General features: G+C 40.1%; 1 protein-coding gene across 6 annotated transcripts in view; it reads right to left on the reverse strand.

The window, feature by feature from the left end:
* LOC109037744 (alpha-1,3-mannosyl-glycoprotein 4-beta-N-acetylglucosaminyltransferase A) overlaps positions 1 to 12,654 on the reverse strand; it is a 33,894-nt gene that overhangs the window by 17,605 nt on the left and 3,635 nt on the right. For 4 of the 6 annotated variants that reach the window (XM_019052555.2, XM_019052554.2, XM_019052557.2 and 1 more), the window contains exons 3-7: positions 12,217 to 12,424; positions 8,188 to 8,595; positions 6,558 to 6,691; positions 6,296 to 6,342; positions 1,805 to 2,121 (exon numbers count right to left, since the gene is read on the reverse strand). In XM_019052555.2, the coding sequence (XP_018908100.2) occupies positions 1,805 to 2,121; positions 6,296 to 6,342; positions 6,558 to 6,691; positions 8,188 to 8,595; positions 12,217 to 12,418 (1,108 nt within the window). In that variant the 5' untranslated portion in view covers positions 12,419 to 12,424. Of the gene's footprint in view, positions 1 to 1,804; positions 2,122 to 6,295; positions 6,343 to 6,557; positions 6,692 to 8,187; positions 8,596 to 12,216; positions 12,470 to 12,654 lie in introns of all 6 variants that reach the window. The other 2 variants (XM_019052556.2, XM_019052558.2) reach the window with 2 other exon arrangements.

A 12,654-nucleotide genomic window follows, 5' to 3' on the forward strand; every position in this document is an offset into this window, starting at 1 on the left:
GGCGATCTTTTGCACCAACGAACAGAAAACTGATGGCGAAAAATAACCAATCAGAACCTCCCAAAAAAAAGAATTTGCCTAAAAACGGAACTTCGTGGTTCTGCGCAGATTTACCAGTCAGACACGACATCTGAAGGTGGAAAAAAACTCGCTGAAAGCGAATTTTAGCAATCAACACAACTTGACGTAGAGACACGATTGGCTAAAAAATACAACGGTTTTTGATACATCGGAAAATCAACCAAAAATCGGAGACTGGGCGAAACGCTCAAGGTCGCAGAGGTATAGGGAATCCCATAGCGAAAGCAACGGAACGATTGTAATATCATGGGGAACTCCGCTCCCATGACAAAATGCCCCTTTTATGCGTATATCTAAAGTCGCTCCTACAACGCACTCTGGCGTCCTGCGACACCCAAACGCCACATATCGACGGTGAAACTACCAAACCACGTATCTCGGTTTGCGACGTCGCAGACTTCCTGTCATACTTTATTTTTTAAATGAAAAACTACTTAACATCCAGTCTTGAAAATTTCTGTGATTTTTCCTCTTTGTGCGGAGAAAATTCCGTGAAAATGTCAAGGAATGATATTGATTTGGTCTACTTCAAAAAAATAAAATGTGAGCGTAGATTTTTGAACACCGCAAACGAGATACGTGGTTTGGTAGTTTCACCGTCGATATGCTTGTCCTCCCAGAGGTTATCGGGCAATTGAAAACACCGTAACATCTCCTAGTCATTGCCCTGCCGCCAACCCTTTGCGGGACGTCCCCGTCGCCTCTTCTCAGGCTGTACCCAATCCTAATAAACTTGTTTGGGCAACCTGTTCGCCGACATTCTTTGCACATGTCCATACCAGCATAACTGCCTGGTCATGACGTCGTGCACGATATCTTGTTCAACCTTCATCCCTTTTTATGTAATTGAAATAAAATCAGTCGATTTTTTATCATCCAAACGATTTCTAAGAGTCTTCTACATTCAGCTCTCACCCTAGTAGCAATGGGTCTTAGAAAAAATTCTACAAAAAGTTGTCCAAAAAAGTTTAAAAAACTTATAAATTTTAAGAGTTCGTAAATTTTTGAGTAAAAAAACTCTTAAAATACTCGTTTTAGGAAACCCTTCTGGGGAATTCTTTTAAGTAAAAAAATAGTGATATTTTAATTAAAAGAAAACTTAAAATTTACGTAAAAATCAATAAACTATATCCTCAATTTTTATGAGCTGCAACTGTTCCTCTTATACTTTTCTGCTCACCACTGTTTTCCCTCGTTTTTGCCCGCAGGAAGCTAAAAAAATACGTAAAATTTACTTGAAATTTACGTAAAAAATGTATTTAAAATTTACTTAAAATTTTTCTACAAATTTATGTAAAAAAAGCCCGAAAAGGAGTTTCATTATACGGATATTTCAAGAGTTGTTTTATGTAACTTTCAAGTGGTTTTAAAGTGAATTTTAAGAGATCTCTTAAAATTTACGAATTTTTAACATCTTTTCTCAACAGCCACTGATACTAGAACGCATTCAGCGTATGATTGTGGCATTAGATGTATCTCTCACTGGAAAAAAGAACACATTGGATCTAGAGTCCAGACTCTTAAAAATATCGACAAGAAAAAATACTCTTGATTCAATCAGATTTAAGCTTAAATCAAGAACCCAGAGTCTTAATTTGAGCGGATTTCCTATTGATTTAAGCTTAAATCTGATTGAATCAAGAGTATTTTTTCTTCTCAATGTTTTCAAGAGAGATCCAATGTGTTTCTTTTTCCAGTGCTCCTAAACCGGTTTGATGCTCACCGATGAAGCCGAGCTCGCAAAAGTCGCAGATGATCCACTCCGGATTGGTGCGCGTCTTCTCGGCGGCGAACTGGAGAACCGTGGAAACGAAGCCGTTCTTGGAGAGGACATCGTCCTCGAGCTGCATGTAGTAGCGCCCGCGGCCGAGGGCGAACATCATGAGGAAGCCGTAGTCGAGGTTCTGCTTGGAGCGCCACGTGAAACGCTGCAGGTCGTCGCCGATCCCGGTGGCCCGGGGAAGCGCCGCGAAGTCCGGGTAGAAGGACCCCGGCGGGGAGAGGATGTCGATGAGCCCCGACTCCACGTCTCCTGAAAACCTGACAAATGCCCGCGCTGGACCCAATGAGAACGGATTAACTCCTAATTGCCGATAAACAAGAGTGGATGGAGAACATAGACTAGAGTACCTGTATAGGGAGAGTAGCGACAGATCTGAAACTCCTAAAGTCCATCAGGCCTTCACCGATGCATCCGCGAATAAAGTTAGGGCCTAAAAGGGCAGCCAACCTATGAATTTCGAATGTCCAGAGCGATTTACAAATACAATTGTTACGAACCGTCGTTTAGAAAGCATGTATTTGGTTTACTTTTTGCATAAATTTACTTATTTTTGCGAAAGAACGCTCATTTATGTACATTCTTAGCCATCCTGGTTAGAATTGAAATCTGTAGGCTGGCAGTGAAATTTTGTGTGTTAGAAGTTGGGTGGCTGCACTTTTGGGCCCTAAGCCCTCCATGAACCGATCTGTCGCTACTCTCCCTATACAGGTACTCTAACATAGACAAGAGACCCTCCACTAGTATCTTGGCCATGGTGGAAGCTTTTACTTTCGGGACCTCAGCATTCTACTGTTGACTTACCTACATGGTTGATGTTTAACAACGTGTTGGCAGTTTCGTTTTGCAAACAAGCCGAAAATTGCCGACGTTTGGGAAAGTTGTTTGGCTCATGACGTCATCCGAAGCTCATCATCGACCATGTAGATAAGTCAACAGCCGAAACTAGGGTGATGACTGTTGCTCCCCAATAATTATTGTCCATGAGGAACACAACGCAACAACAGAAAGAAATGACGAGACAAAACATCTGGTGAAAGATGAATTTTCTGACATCAATTACAACAATTCAAGAATGGAATTCAAGTTCCGAGGTGAATTCGAAATTTCAAATTGACGGATTTCGACGATTTCCGACGACAGAGCACAGGGAACAATTTCACGAGCCGCCCTGCGCCATCCGCAGCGCGAATGACGCGCCTTACATCATTACACTTCATCGAGCGTTGAAAGTTCACTAATTACATCACAAGACCAGTGTGTAATTTTAAAAGTCAAAAATTAAATAAAAAATAAAAAAAATCACACTATACACAAGTTTTTCCGCCAGGGAGCTCTCCCCGCAAAAAATCGGTCACCACCCGCCTGCCGGGAAAGCCGCGGCGTGCTGCCGCTGCCAGCGCGAAGCGCGCACTGACGCCTACAAACCTGAAGGGCTCCTTCACGCATTGCGCAATGCTTGAAGTATCCCCTTAGGAATGTAGGCGTCAGTGCGCATTTTGAGCTGGCAGCACGCCGCGTCGCGCCGCAGCGTGCAATTAACTTGCCCACATTTTCTAGGTCAGGACGTTAAAATGTAGGCAATTTGGCATCAAATCCTAAATTAGCGACTCCAAAAGACATTAGTTACGAAACTTTTGTGATCTTACAGTCATTATCGGACTTATTTCTTCTTTTTCTTGAGTTTTGGACCATAGTGCGCTGCGGGTGGTGGCACTCATGAAATTCTATCCTGTGCTCAAGCAGGTTATCTAGGAGACCAACGAGGAAGTCGAATATCATTTTAAAACAAGCGCAGTCGTCGAGTATCATTCAACGGTGAATGATATTCGATCACGAAAATTCGCCTAGAGAGTGAATAGCTTCTTTCAGTGTTTGAAACTCACTTCTGAGTTTTGGGAGCCATGTGGCACATATAGCTCAATTTTAGGGGCCGAATTGATTTTAAGCCGATATATCACGGCGCATTTCGTGACGAGTCAGACGCAAGATTTTTTAGTTACAGAACTAGGAATTCTAACTTAGGGGGAAATTTCGGAAAATCACCGGAAAAAATAGGATTTTTTTTAGGGGGGGGCGGATTTTTAAGGGCCACATTGGCCCAGAGCATTCATTTTTTAGGCGCCATGGCCAATTTCTTTTAGACGCAATGGCGCCTGCAAGTTTCGAACACAGACTGAGAACGCCTCTATGAGGAGACTTAAGTCATGAACTGATTAAAAATGGACCGAGTTTGTCAGAAATGAACCAACCCACATCAGCTATTGTATATTGGCTATTATATTATCAGCTTTTGTATTATATATGTAACTGGGCAATTTATCTTATTTCAAGAGAACGTTTGTGCGGATTCCTTTGAAAACGTTAAGGAAGTTGCTTCGTACTTTGGAAAAAATTCACTGCAATTTGGATAAAAATCCGCAGACCCGTTTTCATGTGATAAATTAAATAGCCCAATGAAATTTGGCAACAGCTGATGTGGCTTGATTCCTTTCTGCTTAACGCGATCTAAATATAAATAGTGCCTAGATGCAGCTTATTTGAGCTTTATGGATGTACGTGTTGCGTCGGGTGAAAATTAAGGCGTTTTATAGTCACCGCCTCCAAGACGCGGTATGCGGATGCCTATTGCTTATTGGATGCAACTATTCGTGCTTTATGGATGTCCATGCAATATCAAGAAGATGGAAGATTTTTTTTCCATACAAAATGAATCAAAACGATTTGACTTTGGCATAGGCAAAGTTACATTAATATACAATACGTTTAGAATAAAGTTGAAACTAAAGTTTTTATTTAGTGGTAATCCTTGCGCTTCCAGTTAGAACCCCTCCCCCTCCGTCCCTAACATGTACCAGCCGTAGGCAACCGTTGTTTGAGACCATCAAACTCGGGTAGCCTAACCGGGAATCGAACCCGGGACCTCCTGATTGTAGAGCCAGCGCAACAACCACTACACTACAAAAGGCCGACTTTGGCCGACTTTGGCCGTCTTTTCTCAAAAAAAGAAACATCATAACACACGGGAAAACAGAAAAAACCAAACCTAGCAAAAGAAGAAATATTGATGTGCAAAAGAGCTTGATGCAAAAACGGCTTTTTTCGCCCCCCCTCTGGAAGTTCTTCGGACTTTGTCTATTGATTACTCATACTTGAGCGCTTCTTTAACCAAATTTTCAGACTCCCAAAAAATTTTGGGGGGGGGAGCTAGGGGGGGTGGAAGTCAAAACCTGTGAACCTCGATATCTCTTGAACAAAGAAAGATATCGAGGTCCGGTTTGGACAAAAAATCGTCTAAAATTGCATACTTTAAGATTCTAAAGGTCGAAATCCCGATATCACATTTTTAAGTCAACATATGTGCTTTTTTCCAGTTTTTAGGTCTAGAAAATTTCCTTTAAACAAAAAATTTACAAAGATCTCAATTTTTTATTTGAACCAAAACCATCTTTTTAAATTGTTCGTCTTTTTCCGCATCCAACGAGTGGTCCATTAAGCTGGGGAACCAAACGGTTATCGATTGAAGTTTCCGCTCAACGCGCGCCGACCGATTTTCGCGCGCAAAAAAGTCGGATTTGACTGTTATTAGATCAGATTGAATGTTCAAACTGAGCAAAATGCTTTATTAGGGACTCTTGAGGGTCGATGAGTTCAGAAATTACCGATACTTCCAAAAAATTCACGTTTTTAAAAATGCAGCTTTGGACAGGACCACTGAGCGACCGGTCGGCGCTCAGTGGGCCTCTAAAATAGCGCTGCGGAGCTGTAATTTTAAAAACGTAAATTATTTGGAAGTATCTGTAATTTCTGAACTCAGCGACCCTCAAGAGTCCCTAATAAAGCATTTTGCTCAGTTTGAACATTCAATCTGATCTAATAACAGTCAAATCCGACTTTTTTGCGCGCGAAAATCGGTCGGCGCGCGTTGAGCGGAAACTTCAATCGATCATAACTCCGGAACCGTTTGGTTCCCCAGCTTAATGGACCACTCGTTGGATGCGGAAAAAGACGAACAATTTAAAAAGATGGTTTTGGTTCAAATAAAAAATTGAGATCTTTGTAAATTTTTTGTTTAAAGGAAATTTTCTAGACCTAAAAACTGGAAAAAAGCACATATGTTGACTTAAAAATGTGATATCGGGATTTCGACCTTTAGAATCTTAAAGTATGCAATTTTAGACGATTTTTTGTCCAAACCGGACCTCGATATCTTTCTTTGTTCAAGAGATATCGAGGTTCACAGGTTTTGACTTCCACCTCCCCTAGCTCCCCTCCAAAATTTTTTGGGAGTCTGAAAATTTGGGAAAAGAAGCGCTCACGTATGAGTAATCAATAGACAAAGTCTGAAGAACTTCCAGAGGGGGGGCGAAAAAAGCCGTTTTTGCATCAAGCTCTTTGGGGAAAAGGGGAAAAAGCAAATCCAAAAATACTTACGTAGTGTGAATGTCACCAACGATTCTCGAAACGAAGCGCTTATCCACCTATAATAAAACAAAGGTCATTAGGTCAAAGGTGAAAGGTCATAAATGTGCATCACAATTTTGTTTAAAATCGACCATTAATGAATAATTTATAGATTATATTTTCGATGCTCTTATACTGATGAATCGCGTACTATATTTCATCGGATGAATGGGAACAACATGGACTCTATACGATTGCCTAATAAAGAAACTCAATACAGAAAATCTCTCACCTCAGCTATTAAAATGACTATCAAAGTTCGGTTTTTTTCTGCAGGACTCATGGTTCCTAACAAACGTTTCAGAGTCACCCTCAAGTAGTTTTGCTTCGGCCGCTTGACGGTGGGAATGCCCAAAACAAGTTCCACTAAAAGACAAAAATACAGTCAATTGAATGAGGGGTAAAGATAGAAAGTAGAGAGGAACGAAGATATCAGATGTTGTTTATTTATACTTGAACTCAAAGTTTCATACGCATATTTGAAGTAATTACTGTTTGTTTACCTCCTAAGTCTTCAGTTGGAAATATTTCTATCAAACGGAGTTATGTGCATTATGACGTGAGCCCTGTCATGCATATATTCTTATGGGTTTCAGGGCTCATGTCTTAATGCACATAATTCCGTTTGATGGGAGTACTTCCAATTACCGATGGGTGGGAACTTTCAAAGTGGCATGACTCATCTGAAATATGATGCCAACGATCTCAGAGCGTTATTGCCTCTGGCTAAAATTTAACCGGCACTCGAGAGCTTTCTAAAGTTCAACGAGAGGCCAAATCGCATGGAAAAAAAGGAGGGGTTTGCATCTTGAGGAGTGTTTACCCCGTTACGTAGTCGATACAACATGACGTCGATATTCCAGCAAAATTCGGGATTCGAAATATGAAAAACGGACCTTAATATCCGATTTTTTTTTTTTTTTTTTTTTTTTTGCTTAAATCCAGCCATGATATAATTAGAAACGCTTTATATAGAACGACTTTTTTCCATAAACCACACCATCTTCAAGAAAATCGATGATAAAAATCGCCCGTACCGACCTACGTTATCAAACAAATCCAAGATGCCCGAAATGCAAACACCTCCTTTTTTTCTCCTCGGTTAAGTCACAGTTTTTAAGAGTTTTTGAGATCAATTATGTCGTTCAGCTAAAAACGACCCAATCCTGAAAAATAAAAGCGCAACAACCCAAAAAAAGGAACTGATGAAATCGATTTGATAGTTTTCCATGATTTCAAAAAAAAAAAAATTTGGTGCATGCTCTTAGGCTCTTTAAAGAGGCAGTGGCTCGGCAGTTTTTGTTTTCTTTTCTCATTGAATATATAAGCAATGGCAAATTTGCAGGAGGCTAAACTATTATGGCATTAGTGCTTAAGTGGAAACTACTAAAAGAACTGAACACGAGAATACCTTCGGTTCATAAATTGAATAATTATTGGAGGAGATATGACAAAATTATGTAAGCTAAAAAATGTGTTTTGCCATGCATGTTTGTTTGGGAAATGCCGCCAGATGGCATCTTCAGGCGGTGCATTTTCTCACTTTAAAATCTATTTTTATACTTTTCCCCATATCAGACAAAAATTATGAAAAATACTGCGGAATCCGCTCTTTAAGCTTTCTCTGATACAGCAAAGAGAAATTGCGTACTAATTCTTCATCTATGATAACTGCACAAATACGTAGATTTTCCAATAGTTTCTTGACTTTTAGGGGGAATAAAATATTTTTTTTCTTGATGAAGGGGGGAACTGAACTCTGAATCAAGCTCAAAAAACAATGCTCTGCAATATTGCGAATTTTTGAAAATTTTGGCGCCAAGTCGTTTTTGAACTGAATAATTTCAGAGCTTTCGACTTACCCCCGGTTCTTCCCTTCGAAGATAGATAAGCCGGAACGAGGCTGGAATCGTCCTTGACATGAGGTAAAATTTGCGAAACGGACGGCCTTTTCAACGCAGGATATGTTGTTTTTGCACTCAGTTGCTTGCCACCCGCAAGTCTCGAGATGATACTGAGGATAGAATCGAAATTGGTGTTGGTCTCAGGTGATGCCTCAGTGGTCACTAAACGATTCACCGCGGAACTCGCTTCAAGCTGATGAGAAGTTCGCGTTTCAGGTATTGTTGTAAAGGGCGGCTCGTAAGTTGATGGTTTATTCGTTAGATGCGGGTGATTGGTTACGAATGCAACGCGGTTGGTAACTATGTTCTTGTTTTTCTCAGCTAGAAATTCCAGCACGTTGCGATGTATGTTGCTATTACCTGGAACTCAAAGAGGAACAGCCGTTACACATTAAGTAAGTTAGTTAGTTAGTTAGTTTGTATATTTTGAGACATTCAGCGTCACAAACTGCGTCTTTACAGAGAATTTTGAAAATGGGAGTATTGTATACGAACATTTAGATTTTTAAATTAAGAGAGGTGAAGAGTTTTAGAATTTTGGTAGTACTATTGGGTTTATCGCATGTAAGTTAACCATTATCAGAAAGTTCGCTATGAATGTTAGAGAAGAAACAATTAAATGTACATTTCGGATATTCGGAACTTAGCTGGCTGTCAATGAAACAGGTAATTGACGCATTTGAGCCATTCTAATTAAAGTGCAAAGATTTAAAATTACCAAGAATCTTACAAAAGTAATAATGATGTTAGAGATGGAACAGTCCCAATTTTTCCAGAAATATGTCTCACATTTCCTCATTTATCCTAGCAGACCTTAAGTGAATCGCGGTCATTCTCAAAAAAGCCCTACCGAGGAAAATTCGAAAATAACTCTTTGACGTTATTGCTAAAGCTTCTAGAGATGCATCTTATAGTAAAATGATGAGCAGGAATTTATTGAGTTTATTGACTTTATTTCGTTCATTTTGAATAAGGCTCTAGGACTTATTTGTATGTTAGGGCTATGTTTTTTTGTGCTTTATCGTTTCTTTCTTTGTATGTTTCTTTTTTGTTCCTTTGTTTGTTCCCGCTTCCAGAATTGTAGGTTCAAATTACAGGGTGACTCTCTTAAATAATTACGATCTGCTTTTATATTGCATTTTTCTATCGCAAAAGAGTCTTCCCACATTTTTTTCCCCCTTTATTTTCTTAATTGTTTTAGCTCTGAGATGAAGAACGGGTCTATCAAAATATTTTTATCGTTTTTTCTTTTAAACATTTTCTTTATCTATGGTAGTTGAGCTTTTTGAAGATGACGGCGCGTGTATGAGGCGAGGGGAGTGGTCACCCTCCTCCCCACAGTTTTGAGGGGTTTTTTTTCAAAAAAGAAGAAGAAACGAAAAAGATAACGGTCCGCGAAAACAACCAAAAATTGCGTTCTAGCGTTACCTAATTTCAACATTTTTCCTGGGAAGGATCCTCTTGACTGCGGAAAACCTCCCAAGCCCCCCCTCTTAATTTTCAGAATGTCACCTCCTATCCTAAAATCTCAGTCTTTACGTTTTCACGTCACGGTAGTCTTCTAAAAGTGATCAATTTAGTGGTACCACTAAATTATTAGACAAGCCCCGTTGATTTCAGACAAAAATTTCGAGGAAGTAGAATATCTACTCCGCAACGACTAAAAGCGACTAACTAAGTAGGACAGAATCTAATAACAATGTACGGTAATTTTTAGGTCCCAATTGCGTCAAAAGGGCTCCTTGCGTCAGAACTTCTTTCTCCTCGTATATTTCACCCAAAGACGAGGCGTAAATGATCGATCATCGATATTTCCCCATTGAAACTATGATAAAGAATCGATTACTAAGGTGTTCGTTATGAACATCCTGTTCGTCGATTTCTCTCCACAGATTTAAATGGCAGATCAATCGATACATCGCAAAGCACGCCACGCTACTAATTTTACCGCGTGGAACTCATAGAAGAGAAGGCAGGGAAATTGAGTAATTTATCACCCTCACGCATGGCGTGAAGGCTTTCAAAAATTAACCGTACTATTTTCTTAAAGTACACCAACGATATTGAGGCTCCAGCTGGACCCAGTTGAACTCAAACATCGAACTCCGATCGCGGAACGAAAAAAAATCACGTCACCTTCGCCATCTGATGGAGAGGCTACGAACTTTGAACAAAGCTAATTGTTCGAGGTATTATCAATCACCACCTGCATGTCGATGGTGCCGAAATGAACGAACTCGGTGCACACAGCTACTATAGCTGGTGCGTTCGCAAACGCTCCTCACTATCAGTAATAATGAAACTACGGTTCTGCAAGGCATGGGATAGGTAGTGTCGCACAGTGGAATAATCTGAAATGACAGGAGCCGGATGTATTGTTGAAATTTTGAAAGCTTCCATCTCCGGCAATACGTAATGTAGAAATATGAAAATAGTCCAATTGGTCCAAGCCCAAGCTACCGATCCAATATTATCCGATGATAATGATTTTTTTTTTTTTTTTACAAAAACTAAGCTAATTGATGTGGATTCTGACAAATGGTGGTTCAATTCTATCGAAAATTACGAAAGTTATGAGGAAAAGACGTTAACGTAGTCAAGAATAGCCCAAAAAAGCGGTTTTGGGGGGTCTGAGGGAGGGAGCGGAGGGAGTTGGGGGGTTAAAATCCCCCAAAACCTATAAGTTTTAGGACACCCTTGATGACTTAAAATGGTTAAAATAAAATCCCATTCACAAGGGCATTTTGACATGCTTATCCCAGAATACCCTTTCCCTTGAGAGACACCGTTTAAAATTAAAAATGTGACAAAATATTTACCAAAAGTTTCATGTTTATTCGAAAGTTTCACGCTCGACCTCTTTCGCGTACCACTGTGCGCCGCAAAATTGGACGATTAGCATGATTTTCCTCTTCTTATTTGTCTTGCCACGGACAATGCATTTTAACATTTTAAAGTGCCGTTAAAGGCTATTTACTGGAGGTGAAAAATGTATAAAAATTCACAAAAAGCACTGCAAGTGGGCTCCCGGCTCCTCTATTTTCCCTCAAGTATCAATGACCCTTCGATGTCAGAGCCGGCTCTAATTGACCCGCTAAAACCACGTACTCCGCGGGTTGTATGCTGCCGTGCTAAAGAAGAACGTCGTATGAACATTCGAGAGTTGCCGAATCTCCTACGAAAAAAATTTATTTTTAAAGAAAATCATGAATATTTTGTCCTTGAAATTTTCAGGAATCTTAGGTGAAATAGCGGACAAAATAATATAAGAAATTAGGATAAAAATCTTCATATTTTTACCAGGGAATTCTTTTTTTTTATCAAAGGAAATATGACAACGCTTGAAGGTTCAAACGGCGATTTTCCTTAGCACGGCAGTATGGGCCCGGCACATGCGAGCTTTAAATGTATAGGACTACAAATATATCATGAAAAAAAAGAAGAAAAAAGTCAGACATCAAGTTGAAGAAAAAAGAAAAATCTAGTGTCAGGGAACTTTTTATACCCCATTTATTGTCCTTATTTAAACTTTATATCCCAAGCAGAGACAAGAGACAAGAGACCCTCCTGGCCTCTTGGCGACAGGTTGAAGCTTTTACTTTCGGGGATTCAACACTTCCTTATAGCCGATTATAAGGGGGATACAGTCAACACTCTTTTTTCGGCTGTTGACCTACCTACATAGTGGGTGATGAGTTTCGGGTGACGTCATGAGCCAAACAAGTTTCCCAAACTACGGCTTGTTTTGGCTTGTTTGCAAAACGAAACTGCCAACACGTTGTTAAACATCCACCATGTAGGTAAGTCAACAGTTTAATGTTGATGTCCCGAAAGTAAAAGCTTCCACAATAGCCGAGATACTAGTGGAGGGTCTCTATCCTCCTCTGATCCCAAGCCACGTCAAATTCAGTGTGTACTCTAGGTTATGCGTGTGTTTGAACTATATGACGTCCACTAAATCAATCCATGACGATAGTAAAATCTCACCGATTTTCGTTTGCCGTGGACCCCGGAAACTGGCAAGGCTGAGATAAATAAGGAAGCAGCCTAGGCAGACGAGGAGGAGCCATTTCTTCCTCCACCAGTGACTGAACCATCGCCTGGTCATCTGCGCCGTCGACGACGAGGCCGGCCGATGACCCTCCTTGAGCAGAACTTTCTTTGCCGCAACATCGGTCGTTGGCCGCATTTATACCTTTGGATCAAGATCAAATCCTTGATTTTCTTTGGGAAACGAACACTGGAAAAAAAAAAAAACACATTGGATCTAGATTCCAGACTCTTGAAAACATTGACAAGAAAAAGGACTCTCGATTCACTCAGATTTAAACTAAAATCAAAAGAAAATCCGCTCAAATTAAGAGGCTTGGTTCTTGATTTAAGCTTAAATCTGATCGAATCAATAGTATTTTTTCTTGTCGATGT

Source organism: Bemisia tabaci, chromosome 10, assembly GCF_918797505.1.
Source record: "Bemisia tabaci chromosome 10, PGI_BMITA_v3".
NCBI classification, from domain to species: domain Eukaryota; kingdom Metazoa; phylum Arthropoda; class Insecta; order Hemiptera; family Aleyrodidae; genus Bemisia; species Bemisia tabaci.